Here is a 21897-nt window from a genome sequence, read left to right as displayed (position 1 = left end):
GTGAGGGGGCTCCAGACGGGGTGGTGAGGGAGATCCAGCCAGGGTAGTGAGGGGGCTCCAGCCAGGGTGGTGAGGGGGCTCCAGCCGGGGTGGTGAGGGGGCTCCAGCCGGGGTAGTGAGGGGGCTCCAGCCGGGGTAGTGAGGGGGCTCCAGCCGGGGTAGTGAGGGGGCTCCAGCCAGGGTGGTGAGGGGGCTCCAGCCGGGGTGGTGAGGGGGCTCCAGCCGGGGTAGTGAGGGAGTTATTGAAGGGCTCCAGCCGGGTGTAGGATGGGGCTCTCTCCCTTGCCGCTGGGAGCCTGTTTGCAGTGAGACATTAGCGGGCGGTGCAGGCAGGGCGCCGGGTCTGGAGCATCAACAACAGAGTGGGAGAGCTGTCCGCGGTGCTGTCCGTGGTGCTGCCCACGGTGCCTGTCCGTGGGGCTGTCCGCAGTGCCTGTCCGCGGTGCTGTCCGTGGTGCTGAAACTGCATTCCTGGCTGCAGCCAGTGAAGGTGATGCTCAGTGAGTGTGGACACTTGGAGGGATTGCGAGCAGGAGGGATCGGGAGCTGCTGACATGCAGGATCTGCCAGACACCCAGGTGGGCTCCGCACCGCTTTCCCCACACTCTCGCCACAAGGCGGCTTCTCTCGGTTCTACCCTCACTTGCCACCGAGCCTTTGAGACGGGCAACTTTCTATTATTTTACCGGGTTGGCCATTCCCGTTGGGGTGGAGTGCGGAGGGGGGGGGGGGGGGATGTGTACTTCCCGAGCTCCCGCTTCGCCACTCTCCTCCTGCCTTCATTGAAGATGCGCTTTGCGTAAACAAGTGTCAACTGAGCACAAATCATCTTGCGAGAGACCGTCGCGATCATAGTTTATTGGGACCAGGTACAGTCTCCCCCACACACCCACATGGTCACTGTATTGCACTGAGCTCTAACCCTGCTGTGGGCTGCATGTTTCCATTACCTGCTCCAGCCCAATGCTATTCACCCGCGCACAAGTTGCCAGGCGAAAATGCGGCAATGTGTGCAACTGGTGTCAATGTTGCTCCCATTCCCGGGCTTCCCGTTCTGTGGAGAGAGCTCGTGTCCAGGAACTGATCCCACACACCCATCTCCCAAGTCACCTTGTCCTAGCTTCCTTCGCCAGCCAGTGAATATTGCGGAGCTGGAAAGCAGCCTGCACTCGGTGTAATTCTGAATCCCGGAAGACCGCAGGTCCTGCCACTTCCCGAGGAGAATGAGACTCCGCGCCGGGGCAGGAGGTCATTCTGTCTCTCTGCACCCCACGCCCTATTTCTTTTGTTTTAAATGTAAAGTTTGACCTGCTTGCCATGCTGCAGAATGGGCTAGTGTTCTCGGTTGAAAGTTTCCCTGTGCTTCGCCTTTGCTGTGTGTGTGTGTGTGTGTGTGTTTGAGATGCAGCTACTTTGGTGTCAGCCTGGGTTCAGGGGGCAGCACTGGGTATCTGGGAGCTGCAAGGTTGTGGGTTCAAGACCCACTGCAGAGACTCAAACACAGCCCAGCACAGCGCTGAGGGGGTGCTGCACATTGGTCTTCTCGGGTGGATTTAAAAGATGGCATTATTGGGGAAAGAGCGCTTGTTTCTGCCGACGACACCGAAATCGGGTGCTTGACTGAGAGCTTGCTGAGGATTGGCAGGTCGCCGCGGTCCCTGCAGCTTCACAAAGTACTTGAGGAAGATGCGCTGGGTTGTGGCGAAAGGCGATGTTCAAAGACAAGTCTTTCTTTAAACTTGTTATTCTACCATGTGTTTTGCAGTGTGGAGTCGATGGGCAGCTGTAGCCCGGTGCAGAGCACGAGCTGATGGCCAGGCAGAGACATTTGTGGACTATGGCTCCTGGGCTTGCTGCGGAGTGTGTCCTCCTGCTCCTCCTGAGCCCCGTGCTCCTCAGCCCGGCTGCAGCCCACCAGGAGGATGAGCTGGAGGTTGACAACACCCTGGGGCCGGCCAACAACGACATGGACTTCGACGACTATCGAGGCAAGGGCTGCGTGGACGACAGTGGTTTTGTGTACAAGCTGGGCGAGCGCTTTTTCCCCGGCCACTCGAACTGCCCGTGTGTGTGCACCGAGGACGGCCCAGTATGCGAGCAGCCCGAGTGCCCCCAAATCCACCCCAAGTGCAGCAAGGTGGAACACAACGGCTGCTGTCCCGAGTGCAAAGAGGTGAAAAACTTTTGCGAATATCGGGCGAAAACCTACAAAGTGCTAGAAGAATTCAAGGTAGGAGCATTGCAACGCCAACACAGCTGTGTACACCATTCCACATCTGTCACCATGCCAGAGCTTAAAGGCAGATGTGAGTGCAAACACTGATCCCAGTGTAGAGGGTGCATTATCTTCCTAAAGTGGCCCATTGCAACATGAAGGATTCCCTAGCTGTACTTAATCCCGAGAATGTAATGCCCCCGCGCCCTGGCTACCCAGAGGAAACGGTGGCAGATCGATTTTCTTAAATGGCATTACACAAATTAAACAGGCCATGAATCAGATTGAGTGGGCAGCAGAACAGTAAGGAAGCGAAGTGAATTGGTGTGAGGAAGCATTTTAAAGGAACCCTCCCCGCCTCCCAGATATTTATTTCTTTCTCTGCTGATTTATTTTAATTTGGGGCGGCAAAGGTGGTGGGTGCTGTTAAGTGTGCTGTAATGTGAGTGTGTGTCTCCACTTGGGCGACTGTGTGCAGTCTGAGGATCTGAGTTAAACACCAACCTGTGTGGTTCTTTCAGCCGTCCCCCTGTGAATGGTGTCGGTGCGAGGCGAGCAGTGAGGTGCACTGTGTGGTGGCGGACTGTGCCGTGCCCGAGTGCGTCAACCCGGTGTATGAGCCCGAGCAGTGCTGCCCCGTGTGTAAGAACGGTAAGGAGCTGTGAACCGAGACGAACTCTTCCTATCCCCCTCCTCGGGCCACTCACTCAGTCAGCAGCAGGGGCTTTTATTTCAGAAAACAAAATAATTCCACATTTCCATAAGATTCACATTGGAACACTTGTCAGACGGGTTTTGTCACCTGTCCGGGAGGTGAGAGTCAGAACTAACCAAATAAACTTTCATTCCACCCCAAAGCCATTCTAATCCGCTTTCTTTCACCGCCCCGCTTCGGGGGAATTACAATTGTTGTGTATTTCCAAAGCAGACGGTATTAGGAAGGAACTCAGGCACCAAGTAAATTGCAAGGAATACATGAAAGTGCAGATGAAGGAGGAAACTGGAGACATCAGGAAAGACACAAGAGCAGGGGGCCCAAACATTCTGAGGTGAGGACTTCAGAGATGGCGAGATGCCCCCACCTCCTCAGTGGACACTGATGTGTGATTAGCCTAAGCCTGCCTGCTCATTATTCATTTCAACTTGCAACCAGTGCTGAGAGAGCTGCTGGTTCACAGGGGGCCTGAGCAGAGAACCAATAATGTGGATGGTTCGGACCAGTTCAAGTCAGCCCACAGCTACCTTAAAGGAAGGGGAGGGTGTGGTGGGGTGGGCGGTGAGGTGCCTTGAGGCGGGAGCTGGTATTCAGAATCGTGCAGGAAGTGATCCCGATCCCAGCAATATTGAATAGTGGCACAGCTGGGAAGAGAGCTGGCTCCAAGGTTTTTGGATGCTGTATTGGATACCTTGATGGAGGAAGTGCAGAGGAGAAGAGCTGTTCTATCTGTACAGGGAGAACAGGTGGCCATCCATCCTCAAGGTTAAAGGCAGTGGGAGCAGATGTCAGTGAAGGTGAATGCCAGCGGTGAATGAAAGCGGACTGTAAACGCTTTTATAAGTATATTAAAAGAAAACGATGGGGCAGTACAGTGGCGCAGTGGTTAGCACTGCTGCCCCACGGCGCCGAGGTCCCAGGTTCGATCCCGGCCCTGGGTCACTGTCCGTGTGGAGTTTGCACATTCTCCTCTTGTCTGCGTGGCTCTCACCTCTACAACCTAAAGAGGTAGGTTGCAGGGTAGGTGAATTGGTCATGTTAAATTGCCCCTTAATTGGGAAAAAATGAATTGGGTACTTAAAAAATTTTTTAAAGTGAAAAAAAAGGAAAAGGATGAGTGAAATAGGTCCCTGACAGTCTGAAATGGGAGAATTTCTAATAGTAAACAAGGAAATGCCAGAGCAATTAAACAATGACTTTAGCCCTGCCTTCACGGAGGACGACACAAATAATTCCCCAGAAATGCTGAGGAATTGAAGGAAATTAGCATTACTAGAATAATAGTGCTGGAGAAATTAGTGGGACAATGGCGATACATCCCTAGGGTCTGATTCTCTACAGCCCAGAGTACTAAAGGAGGTGGCCATGGAAATCTTGTCATCTTCCAAAATTCTGTAGACTGTGGACCAGCCCAACAGATTGGAGGGTGGCAAATGAAACCCCGCTATTTAAAAAAAGAGAAAGGGAGAAAACAGGGAAATACAGGTCAGTTAACCCAACTTCGGTAGTAGGAAAAATATGCAATAACTGGACACATGGAAAATATCAAGGGGATTAGATAAAGTCAACATGGATTTATAAAGGGAAGTCACGTTTGACAAACCTACTGGAGTGTTTTAACAATGTAACTAGTAGAGTAGATATTGATGAATCAATGGGTGTGGTGTATTTGAATTTTCAGAAAGATTTTGAGAAAGTCCCACATAAGAGGTCAGTGTGCAAAATTAAAGTGTTGGGGTTCGGGGTTCGATATTGGTATGGATTGAGAATTGGTTAGCAGGGAGGAAAGAAAGAGTAGGAATGAATGGGCCTTTTTGAAGTGGCAGGCGGTGACTAGTGGGGTCCCGCAGGGATCAGTGCTTGGGTCCCAGCTATTCACAACATACATCGATGATTTGGATGAGGGAACCAAATGTATATTTCCAAGTTTGCCGATGATACAAAACCTGGTGGGAATGTGAGTGGTGAGGGGGATGTTTAGAGGCTTCAGGGTGATTTAGACAAGTTGAATGAGTGGACAAACACTAGCAGTTCAGTATATTGTGGATAAATGTGATGCTTCCACTTCGGATGGAAAAACAGAATGGCAGAGTATTATTTAAATGGTGATAGATCAGGAAATGTTGACGTTCAATGGGACCTGGGTGTTCTTTTACACCAGTCACTGAAAGGAAGAATGCAGGTACAGCAAACAGTAAGGAACGCGAATGGTATATTGGCTGTCATTGCAAGAGGACTTGAGTACATGAGCAAGGATATCTTACTGCAGCTGTACAGGGCCTTGGTGAGACCACACTGGGAGTATTGTGTGTAGTTTTGGTCTCCTTAACTAAGAAAGGATATACTTGTCATAGAGGGTGCACAGCGGAGGTTCACCAGACTGATCCTGGGATGATAGGATTATTTTACAAGGAGAGATTGAGTCAACTGGGCTTGTATTCATTGGAATTGATAAGAATGAGAGGGGATTTAATTGAAACATATAAGTTCTGACAGAGGTGGACAGACTGGATACAGGGACGTTGTTTCCTCTGGCTGGGGGCCTAGAACAAGGGCTCACAAACTCAGGATATATGGGGTAGGCCATTTAGGACCGAGATGAGGAGAAACCTCTTCTTTTTTTTTAATAAACATTTTATTGAGGTATTTTTCTGGCATTGTAACAGCAGCAATATAAACAACGTACATAAAAATATAAACATAATGCAAATACCACGTCTCTCCCCCACAGGTCCCACCATTAATTAACCCCCTAATCTACGCTAACCTAACCCCCTCCCCCCACAGCCCTTCTGCTGATGATTAATTCTCTGCGAAGAAGTCGATGAATGGTTGCCACCTCCGGGCGAACCCTAACAGTGACCCTCTCATGGCAAATTTAATTTTCTCCAGGCAGAGGAAGCCAGCCATGTCCGATAGCCAGGTGTCTGACTTTGGGGGCCTTGAGTTCCTCCATGCTAGTAATATCTGCCTCCGGGCTACCAGGGAAGCAAAGGCCAGAACGTCTGCCTCTTTCTCCTCCTGGATTCCCGGATCCTGCGACACCCCGAAAATCGCCACCTCTGGACTCAATGCCACCCTTGGACATGATATCAGCAAACCCCTGCCAAAATCCCCTCAGCTTTGGACATGCCCAAAACATGTGGACATGGTTCGCTGGTCCTCCCGCACATTTTGCACACCTATCCTCCACCCCAAAGAATCTGCTCATCCGGGCCACTGTCATGTGAGCCCGGTGCACGACCTTGAATTGAATCAGGCTGAGTCTAGTATAAGTTGCGGTCACGTTGACTCTACTCAGCGCGTCCGCCCAGAGACCATCCTCTATCTCTACCCCCAGCTCTTCCTCCCACTTTCGCTTCAGCTGCTTGGTCTGCATCTCCTCTGATCCCATAAGCTCCTTATAAATGTCAGAAATGCTCCCCTCACCAATCCACCCTCTAGAAACCACCCTATCCTGAATCCCCCTTAGCGGCTGGATTGGGAAGGTTGGTACCTGTCTACGCAGAAAGTCCCGCACCTGCAGATATCGAAATTCGTTTCCCCCCGCCAATGCAAACTTCTCCTCCAGCGCCCTCATCCTCGGAAAGCCCCCCTCTCTAATCAAGTCCGCCATCCTCTCAATCCCCCCTCTCCGCCATATACGGAACCCCCCTTCCATCCTCCCCGGGGCAAACCAGTGATTATCGCAAATTGGGGACCAGACCACATATCTCCTCTCAAGGCTGCCACCAGCACGGGGCTGGTGGAGTACCGCGCCGGCGGGATCAGTAGAGGCGCAGTTACCAGCGCCCCCAAACTTGTGCCCCTGCAAGAAGCTGCCTCCATACGCACCCATGCCGACCCCCCCACCCCCACCAGCCACCTCCTAACCATGGCTATGTTAGCCGCCCAGTAATAATTGCTAAAGTTCGGCAGCGCCAGCCCGCCCTCTCCCCGGCTCTGCTCCAGCATTACCCTCCTCACTCGCGGGGACTTGCCCCTCCATACAAAGCCCGCTGTAACTTTATTGACCCGCTTAAAAAAGGACCGCGGAATGAAGATGGCGAGATATTGAAATACAAACAGGAATCTCGGGAGGGCCATCATTTTCAACGTTTGGACTCTACCTGCTAGAGACAACGGGAGCATCTCCGGAGATCATCTTTCATCTGATCCACCAACCGGGCCAAGTTCAATTTATGTAGCCGGTCCCAACCCCGCGCCACTTGGATACCTAGGTACCTGAAACTGTCCCCTACCAATCTAAACGGCAGTTCCCCCAGTCGCCTCCCCTGACCCCTCGCCTGGACCGCAAACATCTCTCTCTTCCCCATAATAAGCTTATACCCTGAAAACCGGCCGAATTCCCCTAAAATTCCCATGATTTCTTCCATCCCTTCAATTGGATCTGAAGCATACAGAAGCAGGTTGTCTGCATACAGCGAGGCTCTGTACTCCACCCCCCCGAACCAGCCCCTTTCAGTCCCTTGAGGCCCTCAGAGCAATTCCCACCGGCTCTATAGCCAGCACAAACAGCAGTGGGGAGAGGGGGCAGCCCTGTCTCATCCCGGTGCAGTCTAAAATAGTCCGAAGTCATCCTGTTCGCCTGCACACTTGCCACAGGAGCAACCTGACCGAGTCAATAAAGTCTGTCCCAAATCCGAACCACCCCAGAACCTCCCATAAATAATCCCACTCAACCCGGTCAAAAGCTTTTTCCGCATCCATCGCGACCACTACCTCCACCTCCCTGCTTTCCGGGGGCATCATGATCACGTTTAACAGCCTTCTTACATTGGCCACCAGCTGCCTGCCCTTAACAAGCCCGTCCGATCCTCCACAATGACGTTCTGTACACAATCCTCAATCCTGGAGGACAAAATTCTGGCCAGCAGTTTGGCGTCTGCGGTCAACAGGGAAATCGGCATGTAGGACCCACATAACTCCGGGTTCTTGTCCCGTTTCAGGATAAGCGAAATCGTGGCCTGTGACATCATCTGGGGCGGAACCCCCCTTTCCCTTGCCTCATTAAACACCTTCATCAGCACCAGTCCCTATATCCCGGAGAACTTTTTATAGAACTCTGCTGGGTACCTGTCCGGTCCCGGATCCTTACCCGACTGCATGGCCTTCAAGCCCTCCACTATCTCTTCCAACCCGATCGGGGCTCCCAACCCTTCTACCAGCTCCCCGTCCACCTTCGGGAAAGTCAGCCCCCCCAGGAAGTGCCTCATCCCCTCCGGCCCGGCAGGGGGTTCCGACCTGTACAACCTGCTGTAAAAATCCCGAAATGCCTTACTCACCATTGCTGAGCCCCCAACTAAGTTCCCATCCCCGTCAATAACTTTCCCTATTTCTCTAGCTGCCTCCCTCTTTCTGAGCTGCTGTGCAAGCATCCTGCTGGCTTTCTCACCATACTCATCTCTCGCCACCCTCGCCTTTCTGAACTGTTCCACTGCCTTCCCTGTGGTTAACAAGCCAAACTCCGCCTGTAGCCTCCGCCGTTCCCTTAAAAGCCCAATCTCTGGAGTCTCCGCGTACCTCCTGTCAACTTGCAGATTCTCTTTCACCAGTCGGTCCGTCTCTGCCCTGTCTGTCCTGTCCCTGTGAGCCTCCCGGATCGAGATCAACTCTCCTCTCACCACTGCCTTCAGCGCTTCCCAGACCACCACTGCTGAGACCTCCCCCGTATCATTTACCTGCAGGTAATTTTGTATACATTTCCTCAGCCTCTCGCACACCGCTTCGTCTGCCAAGAGCCCTACATCTAACCTCCATTTGCGGGTGCTGATTGCTATCTGTACTAACCTGCAGGTCAACCCAGTGTGGAGTATGGTACGAGATCATAATCGCCGAGTACCACGTGTCCACCACCCCTGTCAGCAAGGCCCTACCCAAAACAAATCCGAGAGTATATCTTATGCACGTGGAAGTAGAAGGAAAACTCCTTCACCCTCGGCTGCCTAAGTCTCCATGGATCCCCCCCCCCCCCCCCCCCCCCCCCCCCCATCTGCTCCATGAACCCTTTCAGTTCCTTTGCCATTGCTGGCACTCTGCCCGTTCTCGAGCATGACCGATCCAGGCTGGGATCAATAACTGTCCCCTCCCATGATCAGCTTGTGCGAGTCCAGGTCCGGTATCTTCCCCAACATCCTCTTTATAAATTCCACGTCATCCCAATTTGGAGCATATACATTAACCAGCACTACCTTCAACCCCGCCAGCTTACCACTAACCATAATATATCGACCCCCCACATCCAAAACTATTCTACCCACTTCAAATGTCACCCGCCTTCAATCCCCTCAGGTGCGCGAACACACGTGCCCTCTTAACCGGTCCATTTAACCCTCGAACATTCCAGGTGATCAGCCTAGTTGGGGGCAAAGTGCCCACCCCCGCCGCCGATCTGCCATCCCCTTTCTTGGGCCCGCCTCCAGCCCATGCGCCGCGTCTCCTTCGGCCTGCCCCCCGGCGGCACCCGCCGCCGACCTCCTCTCTGTCCCTCCACCAAAGTCCCTCCCTCGACAGCAGAACCACTACCCCCCTCCCCCCCTGGAAACACTACTCTGAAACCTAACCCATACAATAAACTAAACATATGCACCCCCCCCACTGTGCTTCCGTGAGCTAGCTCACCCAGCTAACTTGGTGGCCCCTGCCCCCGGCGCCAAAAAAATCTCCCACCTATTGTTCCCTCACTCCCCTCCCTCCCCCTCGCTCATACAAACAAATTCCCTCATCTAACAATCCCCACACAATCACCCAGCTGAAAAAAAAACACCCACCGAAACCCAAACAAGCACGTCTCCATCGCACAAAAGTGCACATCAACAAAAAAAACATTGCCAACATCCACCAAAAAGAAAACCCGAAAACTAAAAAATCTTTTCCCCCCCCCCCCCCGCCTTCTTAAACAGAACTCAAAAATAGAAGAGAAAAAAGAAAAGGAAAAAGAAAAAGGGCCCAATATAAGCCAACAAGTTGCATCAAAGTTTGAAAGTTCTCAGCCCCCCACCAGTCCTTTTCTTTTCGCGAAGTCCAGCGCATCTTCGGGCGACTCAAAATAATGATGCTGGTCCTCATATGTGACCCACAGATGAGCCGGATACAGCAGTCCGAACTTCATCTGTTCCTTGGAGAAGATTGACTTTACTTAGTTGAAGCCTGCCCGTTTCCTAGCCACCTCCACAGTCAGGTCCTGGTACACCCGCAGGATACTGTTGTCCCATTTACAGCTCCGTGTTCACTTGGCCCACTGAAGAATACATTCCTTGTCCAGGAACCTGTGGAATCTCACCACCATTGCCCTCGGAGGGTCCCCCGTTTGCGGCTTCCTCGCAAGCACTCTGTACGCCCTGTCCACCTCCAAGGGGCGAGAGAATATCCCCTCCCCCAGCAGCTTTTCGAACATACCCGCTACGTATGCCCCAGCATCCGCTCCCTCAGCCCCCTCCGGGAGCGTGACAATTCTTAAGTTCTGCCAGTGGGACCTATTCTCTAGGTCCTCCGCCTTCTCCAGAAGCCTTTTCTGCTGGTCCCGTAGCATCCTCACCTCCAGCTCCACTGCTGTTTAATGCTCCTCCTGCTCAGCCAGCGCCTTCTCAACCTTCTGGATCGCCCGGTCCTGGGCGTCCAATCTGTGCTCCAGCCGATCAATCGACTCTAATCGGATCCAGGCAGTCCCGTTTCTGCTTGGCAAAGCCGTCCTGGATGACCTGCATCAACTGCTCCGCTGATCGCTGGGCCGACACCCCAGGGGTCCGGTCCTCGTCCATGCTGTCTCCTGCTGCAGCTTCATCACAGCTCTTGCCTATCTTCCCATTTCTGCCTTTTCGTGCACTTCTGGTTCTTTTCTCCATACACCAATACATGGAAACGGTGCCCAATTGCCTCAGCCTTCGAATTTACCGTTTAAAACCGGAAAGGTCCCAAAGTCCGACCAGAGCGGGAGCCACCAAATGTGCAACTTACTCCTTCATAGCCTCCACCGGAAGTCAGGAGAAACCTCTTCACTAAGATAGTGGTGAATCTGTGGAATTCTCTACCATAGAAGGTGAGGCCAACTCATTGAATATATTTAAGAAGTAAATAGATAGATTACACTCTAAAGGTATCATGGGGTATGGGGAGAGCGCGGGAGTGTGGTGTTGAGATAGAGGCCAAAATTCTCTGGCCATTCATTGGTGGCAGGATTCTCTGATTTCCCCCCCCAGCAGCACACCCCTCCCTGTGGGTTTCCCGGTGGTGTGGGGGTGGCTTCAATGGGAATTCCCATTGACAGAAAATCCTGCTGCCAGCAAACGGCCCTCTGCCTCCCGCCACTGAGAAACACGCAGCTGGGGGGCAGGAGAATGCCACCCAGAGGATCAGAATTTATTTCTTGAATGACGGAGCAGGCTGAAAGGACAGAATGGCCTACTCCTCCTATTTTCTATGTTTCTATGAGCCACGTCCTAGATGCAGTGCCGTCAGAGGATCCATGACCTCACAAAATGGTCAGGTCAGCAAATACATCTTCAAATGCTGTATCCCACCAACGGCACCTCAAGCTTTTGCTCACGCACCACAATTCCATCACTCATCTACCAACAATTTCAATCAATCACAGCTCATACAGGCCCTTCGAACCTGCTCTGCCGTTCAACACGATCATGACTGATCTGTTATGACCTCAGATACACTTTCTGCCTCCATCACATAAGCCTTGGCTCCCTTGCAGATTTAAACGCTGTCCAACTCAGTATTGAATACACTCAGTGGCCCAGCCGCCACTGCTGTTTGGGGTTGAGAATTCCATAGATTAGCAACCGCCTGAGGGAAGAAATTCCTCCTCATCGCTGATTTAAGTGGGAATCACAGTTCTGAAACTGTGCCCCAGAGTTCTTGCTTTTCCTGCACAAGAGGAAACTTCCTTTCGACATCTACACTGTCAAACGTCCTCAGAATCCTATTTATTTCAACAAGATCACCTCTCAGTCTGCTAAATTCCAATGGGAATGGGCCCAGCCTGCTCAAATATTCCTGCTAAGACAATCCCATCATCCCACGGAGCAACCTAGTGAACTTTGTCTGAACTGTCTCTGATGCAAGTATATTGTGATGACGTCACACCCATCTCTCACAGCTTGCACACACTGCTAGCTATTCAACCTCGATAGCAACATCAGTCAAGCATGTTGCACAAAATTCGCTGACACGCTTCCCGTTCTCTTGGAGGACAAGGTGATATACAACCAGAGGCAGCAGGAGCTAACCAGAGGGAGACGGGCATGCCCGAATGCACAATCCCAATGGAGGAGATGATGCTGGCTATTATTGGGAAGCCCTTTACCGAGATTGTGACCTGTGACTAAGGCACCACTCCAAGGAGGTGGCAGTGGCTCATGAATCTGTGGTCTACTCTAAAGTTGACAGCATTTGACACCTCACCCCTGCCACTCCACCAGTGCTCTCATTAGCATCCAACCCAGTCTGAGCCTACACTGAGATGGTGCGATGTGCAGCTGGGCCTTCTAGAGACAGAGCTGCTCGGGGTCATCCTCAAGGCAGTCTGAAAGTGCTTCCATTGAAAGACAGCATCCTTCCGTAAGCCGTGTTCCAAAGATCCTCCTCCCCTCCATTTCTCTGTTCCTCGGCTGATCAATGTATAGCCTCTACAAGGGCTATCCCCTCAGAACACCATAGCTGTTGCACTCACTCTACCAAGTACTGCAGGGCTCCTCCAGAGTGGTCTAGGCAACAGAAATGTTGTTTAAGCACAACAATAGTCTACACAATCACATTCCTTGTAGTAGCATGGATTTCATTTCATGTGGTCAGCAAATTATCCATGATGTGCGGCAGCCACACTTTAGTTTGGAACTGTAATATCACAGAATTGTTACGGCGCAGAAGGAGACCATTTGGCTCATCGAGTCTGCACTGGCTATCCAGACGAGTATTTTGGCTTAGTGCCATTCTCCTGCCTTTTTCCCGTACCCCTGCACATCGTTTCTATTCAAGTAATCATCTTATGCGCTCTTCAATGCCTCCATTGAATCTGCCTCCACCACACATCCAGGCGGTGCATTCTACACCCCAACCACTCGACGTGTGAAAAAGTTTTTTCTCGCATCACATTTGCTTCTTTTGCAAATCACCTTACATCTGTGACCTCTCATTCTTGATCCTTTTACGAGCCGGAACTGGCTCTCCCTGTCTACTCTCTCCATCCCTCTCATGATTTTGAACATCTCTACCAAATCTCCTCTCAATCTTCCTCTCTCCAAGGAGAACAGTCCCAACCTCTCCAATCTGAAGTTTCCCATCCTTGGAACCATTCTTGTAAACCTCTTCTTCACTCCCTCCAATGCATTCACATCCTTCCTATAGTGTGATGCCAATATTCCAGCTGAGGTCAAACTAGTGTCTTGTATAAATTCAGCATAATCTCCTTGCTCTTGTACTCTATGCCGCTATTAATAAAACCCAGAATACTACATACTTTATTGACTGCTCTCTCTACCTGTCCTGCCACCATCAATGATCTGCACACATATACACCCTGGTCCCTCTGATCCTGCACCTCTTTTAGAATTTTACCCCTTATTTTATATTGTCCCTCCATGTTTTTTCTACCAAAATGTATTACCTCACTCTACTCTGTATTGAACTTCATCTGCCACCTATCTGCCTATTCCTTGTCTATGTCCGTTTGAAACGCTGTTCAGTTTGCAACACTTCCAAGTTTTGTGTCACCTGCAAACTTTGAAATTGTCTCCTGCACACCAAGGTCTAGATCATTAATATATATCAGGAAAAGCAAGGGTCCCATTACCGACTGCGGAGGAACACCACTCTAAACTTTCCTCTAGCCTGAATGATATCCATTGACAATTCCTCTCTGCTTCCCATTATTCAACCAATTTTGTATCCCCATTACTACTGTCCCTATTATCCCGTGAGCTATAGCTTTTCTCACAAGTCTGTTATGTGGCACTGCATCAAATGCCTTCTGAAAGTCCATGTGCACTATATCAACAACATTACCATCACCAACCCTTTTTATTACCTCCTCAAAATACCTCAGCAAGTTAGTTAAACAAGAATACAGGGCACTGGGAAAACCCAGCAGGTCTGCCAGCATCTATTAGGAACATTTATTATCTCCTGATAGATGCTGGTAGACCTGCTGAGATTTTCCATGTCCTCTGTTCTTGTTTCAGATTCCAGTATCTGTCGAATAGTGCTTATTTTAGTTGAACATGATTTCCCCTTTAAAAATCTATGCTGGCTCTTGCTAATCAACCCATATTTTTCCACGTGACTACTAATTCTATCCCAAATAATTATTTCTAGAAGCTTGTCCACCACTGGTGTTAAACTAATAAAATTAGTTAGGGTCTATATTCCATACAGCTTTGAAGAATGGAGGCTGACCTCATTGAAATTGACCAATTTCCTATGGGGTGTGATGGTAGATAAGATGTTTCCCCTGGCTAAAACCAGGGCACATAATCTAAGGACAAATGGCAGACCATTGAGATGAGGAGGAATTTCTTCATTCAGAGGGTGGTAAATCTTTGGAAATCTCTACCCCAGAGGGTTGTGAAGCTCAGTTGTGGAGTATATTCAAGACTGAAATTGATACATTTCTGGAGACCAATGATATCAAGGAATTTGGAGATAGTGCGGAAATGTGGTATTGAAGTAGATGATCAACCATGACCAAATTGAATGGCGGAACAGGTTCGATGGGTTGAATAGCCTACTCCTGTTCCGATGTTCCTAGCATTGAGTAGAGAGCCTCAGTGACCTCCATTACACACAACAGTGAACAATGAACTGTACAATGTTGTAAATGCTTGCAGTTCTAACCTGAAAGACACCATAAAAGTTCAGCTCCACAGTCACTTTCGCAGACGTGACGATGTGGTCCTTGACCTGCTGTGAGGTTGGAGTTGTGACTGCAGAAGGTGGACTCATCTGTACTGAAACACAGATGTCTCAAGTAGTGTTGCTCACTGAGCTTTAGGTAGAGAATCACTCCCTGAACATCCTGGGAGGCTATGGCCCCCTGCTAAGAATCCTTCACCTCCGCCCTCTTCCAGCAACTTGGCTTGATCTGGTCATTCTCCAAGTCATGTTGTATTCCAGGGCAGTGCCTACTAATGTACCCAGGTCTAAGAGCAACTGCTTTGTGTAGGAGCCTTGGAGTCAGTAAAAGCTCATTCACTAGCTGCCACACCACTTTTGCAACTTTAAACAACTATACAAATGCTTGTAGAGTTGGGGCAACAGCCAGAAGAAATCAACCTGTAAGTAGCTGATGATCCACCTGCTTCTGGCCATGCCTTCAACTATGGACAATGAAGGGAGGACACTGAACTCTAATATGGCAACCCCAGCGTGAAATGACACTGTGACATTGTACGCCCAGCATACTACTTCATTGCATATGTGGCAACACCTACAATAATATGGCATAGTCTGAGACTTAGCCCCAAAATTGAGCTGTGCGCTGTGCATTCCTTTTTTGAGATCTAAGGCCACTCTTGGAGCATAAAAAACAGGCAAAATCAATCCTAATTTCAAGCCCCGGGTCTTTTGGTTGCTTAAGAGGAACTCTATCAGGAACATTATCCGTGCACAGGAACTGCTGTTTTAAACCATTGCAACACTGACGTAAACAAGCATAGAGTCAATCTACTTGAGTGTTTTGCACCGTCAATCATAGTTCGCCCACTGTTTACAATCTCAGCGGGGAAAAGAAAATCAACCAACCTCAAGGTTTCTGCCAGAAAGTTCATAATCACATTTAACAATACAGGGCCTGCACTGGTGGGTACTGAATAAAACATGTATTGAAATTGACTAATGAGGCACAGTGTGCATTTCTTTGACCCAATCATTGTTAAACAAGACCATTCAGGGGTGATGTTAGGCAGCACTCTTTCATGCAGAGTAATGAAAATCTGGAACTCTCTTTCCTACAAAGTTGTCGAGTCTGGGGGTTAATTAAAAATTTCAAGACTGTGGCCAACAGATTCTTCTTAGGTAAGGGTAATAGATATGTAAGCAAGGCAGGCTGATTGTGTTTAAGTTATTAAATTATTAATCAGCCATGTTCTAGTTGAATAGCAGAACCAGGGGCTGAATGGCCTATTATTGTTCCTGAGGTATGAACAACCTGGCCCATTAACCTATCCAAGACTTTTCAAACAAAATGCATTTCCCCTCCATACTACTTTTTAATTGCTTCAGCAACTCAGGCCTGGTACTTTTGGAAGAAAAATTGTGAGGTATTGTGCAGACTGCTACAAGCAGTTTACTTACTTTCACATATCCTACAATAAAACGAGTGGCTATTTATAAATAATCCCCCTGATGCAATGTACCATTTATAGATTGCAGTTCTTCAACTGCAGTTAACATTTCAAGTTTGTTGATTGTTTTATTTCACCATACTACATTTGTCACTACTTTGGCCTCAGTATCTTTTCCATATATAATTTGTTGATTTGTGCCAAGTTACTTGTAAACTTTGGAAATTGTGACAACTTTGCTGCTGCATTACCCACCGTTCCATTTTGTCTGGGCTCTAAACCCATCTATTTCATCCTTGCACCTCCCTGCCTCTCCACCTTCCTCTCTTCCTTTATGATGCTCTTAAAAATCTACTGCTATAATACTTGTAGAGACCAATAACTTTTAAAAACAGACATAAATTTCTGCAAAGAATTGCATAAGATTTCACATGTTAACACATTTACTATAACAAACCAACTAAAATCAACACAACTAAACACTACTAGTAAGCAACCAATATACTAAACTGTAGAAAAGGTACTCTCCAGTAACTTGTTAACATAACCAAAACCTCACGCCACATTTACACATTAGGACACACTCTCAGAAGAGACACAGGTTTGTATGTAAAATTTCAAATGCCTCCCCGCAATTCAACTGGCTCTTTTTTCTGTGTCTCTGCTGGACAAATCTTCCAGTATCCTTTTAAACACAGTTCTGTTCACGCATTCCTTCTGAGCATACTTGAATGGACCTCCAGCAGCAAGGCACCCACTAGTGATTCTTTAGCCTTCAACTATCCACAACAAACTTTGTTCCTTTGGACATGGGTTCCATCCTCACCAGGTATTTGCTTGGTGATTAACAGAAAAGCATCCTTTTCTTCTGCCTGACACAGCAGCACCTTCTTTCAGTTGAATAAGCGAGATTTTGAGTCTGCAAGAAGCAAGGCCAGCTGCTTCTCCCTTTGTATCCAGGTGTTAAAGTTAGCATCTGACTTTCAATAGGGCTTGACCTCTCCCCGCACCCCCCCCCCCCCCCCCCCCCTCCCCCACCCCCCCAAACCCATGGCAATCTCATTTGGGCCTTTCATCAAGCAGAGACCAGCAACATTTCACAACATCTCCCCTCCCATTCCATCCCAGCGCATTCTGTTTTACCTTATATTAAAAGAGACAGTTCAAAACATAACTATCTGGTTAGTACTGCTGCCTCACAGTGCTGAGGACTCGGGTTCATTCCCAGCCCCAGGTCACTGTCCATGTGGAGTTTGCACATTCTCCCCTTGTTTGCATGGATCTCAACCCAACAACCCAAAATGTTGTGCACTGTAGGTGGATTGGCCACACTAATTTGCCCCTTAATTGGGAAAAAAAGAGAATTGGATACTCTAAATTTTTTTTTTTTAAATAAAAAAAAATAAAACATAACATTTCACATGTGTAACACTACCTCTTTGACCAAGGCTTTGGTTACCTTTCCTGCTATCTCTGCTCCTGTGGTTTGGCACCAGATTTTGTCAGGTGGTAACCTGTGAAGCACCTTTTACTACATTAAAGGTGCTTTATAAATGCAGGTTGTTGTTGTTACGTGGTGACAACGAGTGTCATTCTTCCAAGACAATATGACTACTAGATAACTGTTTGCATAGTTTTGCTGAATATTGGGAGATTCGGGTCCAAGATAGTCAAGGTACGTGTACAGCGATGGTGAACTATGCATTAGCAAAAGGTAGCAAAAGTATGGAAATCAGACCCGGTTCATTTCTCAACCTGTGTTAGATTTTTATTTCATGTGTTATTGAGAATTTGCTATGTGATAAAAGGCCTTCCCAGTTTTTAATTCTTTCATGGGATGTAGGCATCACTGACAAGGCCAGCATTTTTTGCCCATCTCTAATTGCCGTTGAGCTTAGTGGCTTGTCCAGAGTCACATACAGGCCAGACCATGTTAGGGCAGCAGGTTTCCTTCCCTAAAGGATATTAGTTAACCAGATAGGTCAGTTTGGCAATCAAGGTCACCATTTGTAATTGCCTGAAATCAAATGCCACCAGCTGCCATGGTGGGATTTGAACCCATGTCCCCAGAGCATTATCCTGAGTCTCTGGGTTACTAGTCGAGTGATGTTACCACTATGCCACCATCTCCTCCGGTCTCCCATTGGTTATTTCTCCCGGCAGCAGTCTGTGCTTTAGGCTTATCATCATGAACATTTTAATATAAGTCACAGGGCATGAATTAGGTGGATTGCTGCTTGTACACCACCTCCAGCCACCCACCAGTTTGTAAAGCTAACATTGTGCCAGATCCTATCAGTTTGACAATGGATGGATTAGGTTAAAGTTGCCCAGAGGTGCTCGTACTCTACAAGTCAAAATCAGGCTTGTGCTGAGATTTTCTTCCATGCTGCAGAGGCTCTCAAAGATGCTCAGTTCATTGCATCTTTTCTATTGCGTCACCGACCAACTCAAACATTTATCCAAATGAATTAAGCGCAGGTAAAGGTGCCCTCCTTGCTCATTCTTCCAGAATGAGCACAAAGCATCTGTCTTGTCACAGTTTGACTTCTGATCACCTGAATCGCCGCCACCTGATGAATTCATAGTTACCAGATTGAACCCAAATGCGGTGAAATCAGATCCGATCAAAGGTTTACGAAAGCCACGTTCAGACCCCCCATTTGCAGATGAAGGGTTTTGTCATTATTTAGGATGTACTCTCCATTTAAAATGTTCATTGTTATAAGCAAAATAAACCTTTCTCCTTGGTGGAGGGCTCAATGACCAGGGGGCATAGGTTTAAGGTAAGGAGCAGGAGGTTTGGAGGGGATGTGAGGAAATACATTTTTACCCAGAGGGTGGTGGGAGTCTGGAAGGGTGGTGGAGGCACAGACCCTCATAACATTTAAGAAGTATTTAGATGTGCACTTGTGATCCCAAGGCACACAAGGCTATAGGCCAAGTTTTGGGAAACGGGATTAGAATAGTTAGGTGGTTGTTTTTGACCGGCACAGTCTCGATGGGCTGAAGGGCCTTTTTGTGCTGTCTGCCTCTATAAATCTCAATAACCCTGATTTCTGCATCCAGCAGAACTTGGTGAAGGCAGTGGAAATCATTACTTGGATTTCAATTGCATGAGTGTAAAGTGCAACCTGATCTGCTCCACTTTGGTAAAATGCTTACAATGTTTCAGTGTCAAAACGCACAGTACCCCTCATTTGCTGTATCAGTGACGTCCCATTTTCTACTTCCCAACATTAGATTTTTTAACCCGGTACTAATGGTTATGCCAATTCACTTAACTAAAGTGGTGGGAGGGTCAATAACTAGAGGATACCAAAAGAAGTGGGGCGTGAAGATAAGATTTTCTTTGTTTACTTAGTGAGTTGTTGTGATCTGGAATGTACTTACTCAATGGATAGAGGAAGCTCTGTGTGGAGTTTGCACTTTCTCCCCGTGTCTGCATGGGGTTCCTCCGAGTGCTCCAATTTCCTCCCACAGTCCAAAGATGTGCAGGTTAGGTGGATTGGTCACGCTAAATTACCCCTTCATGTCCAAAAGGTTGGTTGGATTACTGAGTTACAAGGATAGGTTTGGGGCGTGGGCCTCGATAAGGTGCATTTTCAGAGGGTCGGTGCAGTCTTGATGGGCCAAATGGCCTCCTTCTGCACTATAGGGAGCCTATGATTTTATGAAGCAGATTTTGCAGAAAATGTCAAACGGAATTGGATCTTTGTTTAAAGTAAAAATTTGCAGGGCTCCGAGGAAACCATAGGGGAGTGGAGCTTGGACAAATCTGGCAGACACATGATGGAACAAATGGCCTCCCGTTGGACAACATAATTCTATGTTTAAGGCATATCATGGCGACGATTGCTGACCATAACCTTGCCACATTTAATGAACACAAATTTTTCCTTAACTCATCAGAGATACATGGTGAGGTACATGGAGATACATGGTGAGTTTCCATTACTTTGATTTTGGGGGAACCCACATTCTGTAGACATGTGGGGCTGGATTCTCTCGTCGCCGCGCCAAAATCACGTTCGGCGATCGGCCAGAGAATCAAAGTTTCCGATGCTGCACCCCCTCCAAAGTGGCGTACTCTCCAGGTACGCCGAGCCACGTATCGATGGCCTCAGAACATTGCCTGAGGCCCGCCCCCCAATGCTCCGCCCCCAACTGGACGAGTTCCTGATGCACAGGCCACGTGTGGTCTCATCCGTCAGGAACTCGGCGTAGCGGCTGCGGACTCAGTCCAGCGGCGTCATAGTTGGGGAAGGGCCGCTCACGGGCAGGGGGATTTCATCAGGGGCTGGGGGTACTGTGGGGGGAGGGGTCTGGGGCATGTGAGCCCACCGAAGGGGAGCCTATTTCACAGGCCGGGTCTGCGAGCGGCCGCAGCCATGTTGCACAGCGCAGCCGCTGTGCACATGCACGGCCACGGACCTGGCAATTCTCTGGGCCTTATCAGCAGCTAGAGCCGGGTGCTGTACGCTGCCTTCCTGCTAGCCCCAGTAAAAGGGGGATCGGTGGCCATTTACGCCATTTTCTCTGGCGTAAAACGCCACTGTTCCCACGCCGGCGTGGAGTCATAGCCCCAGAACGGAGAATCCAGCCCGTGGTATCCCCTCTCATGAACAGATTAGTTTATCAGGAGAAGGGGCTAAATGCTAACTGGGAACTAGCAAATGATTTTTAAAATCTCATTGTGTGGAATACAGATGAGCTGGGAAATACTTCAAAGGGGATATTGTACTCCTTTCCCCTTTGAAAAGAAATCCCTGTTTACAACTTTTATCATGTGCAGTATTCATCCAGTGAAGAAAGAGTTAATACTTCTGGATTTATTTTTAAAAATTGAGCATTCTCTGTGGCCAATTGATTGTTGACGTCATATGTATTCGTGATCCTGAATTGCTTCCACATCACAAAAACCCATTCCTCCACAAATTGATTTATTTTCTCGTAGGTAGCTTTCTGCCTGTGTCCCTTCATATTGGTCGGTGACTAGACAAATTGGTGTTGGGCCATCACGTCTCATCACCTCCCCACCCCCCAACCCAAAGTATTCCAATCTTTGATCTGTTTGTACTGCCACATTATCACAAAATAAGGGCCCTTTATTTTCTCAAATAAATTTAGAGTACCCAATTATTGTTTTCCAATTAAGGGGCTTTTAGTGTGGCCAATTCAACTACCCTGCACATTTTTGGGGCTTTTGGGGGTGGGACCCCACGCAGACAGGGGGTGAATGTGCAAACGCCACATGGACAGTGACCCGGGGCCGGGATTGACCCCGGGTCCTAGGCACTATGAGACAACAATGCTAACCACTGTGCCACCATGGTGCTCTTGTAAGGGCTGTTTGTTTCCAATTTTAAACCTTTGCTGTCTGTTTCCAATTAAATCAGAGACTTTTGCACCCACTTGGCCATTTTAATTTCACCTGTAATTTTTTTAATAAAACTTCACAATTGGTTCCAAGATCTGACTGACATCAATTGCACTGGATATTGCATTAGATTTTGCCGTCAAAACAACATTGAGGATAATTGCACTCCCAACATTTATGTGTAAATGGTACAGCAATTTCAGGTGAAGAACAGATTCACAACTAAATGTGAATACCATTGAAGTTGCTATCTGAGTTGCAGCGCTTCACCATTAGTTTAGTTAAAATGGCACCTCCT

The 21897-nt window shown here is 48.6% G+C and overlaps 1 protein-coding gene across 4 annotated transcripts in view; it reads left to right on the top strand.

The window, feature by feature from the left end:
• The first annotated feature begins 238 nt into the window (after positions 1 to 238).
• Positions 239 to 21897, top strand: part of vwc2l (von Willebrand factor C domain containing 2 like) — an 82260-nt gene continuing 60601 nt past the window's right edge. Inside the window, exons 1-3 of one of the 4 annotated variants that reach the window (XM_072483195.1) lie at positions 246 to 578; positions 1766 to 2230; positions 2737 to 2866. In XM_072483195.1, coding sequence (XP_072339296.1) covers positions 1811 to 2230; positions 2737 to 2866 — 550 coding nt within the window. In that variant the 5' untranslated portion in view covers positions 246 to 578; positions 1766 to 1810. Of the gene's footprint in view, positions 579 to 783; positions 870 to 1506; positions 2231 to 2736; positions 2867 to 21897 lie in introns of those variants that run through there. The other 3 variants (XM_072483216.1, XM_072483223.1, XM_072483206.1) reach the window with 3 other exon arrangements.

The sequence above is a fragment of the Scyliorhinus torazame genome, chromosome 2 (genome assembly GCF_047496885.1).
Source record: "Scyliorhinus torazame isolate Kashiwa2021f chromosome 2, sScyTor2.1, whole genome shotgun sequence".
NCBI lineage: Eukaryota > Metazoa > Chordata > Chondrichthyes > Carcharhiniformes > Scyliorhinidae > Scyliorhinus > Scyliorhinus torazame.
Note: the sequence above shows the minus strand (reverse complement) of the source record. Positions and strands in the feature narration are given on the sequence as shown.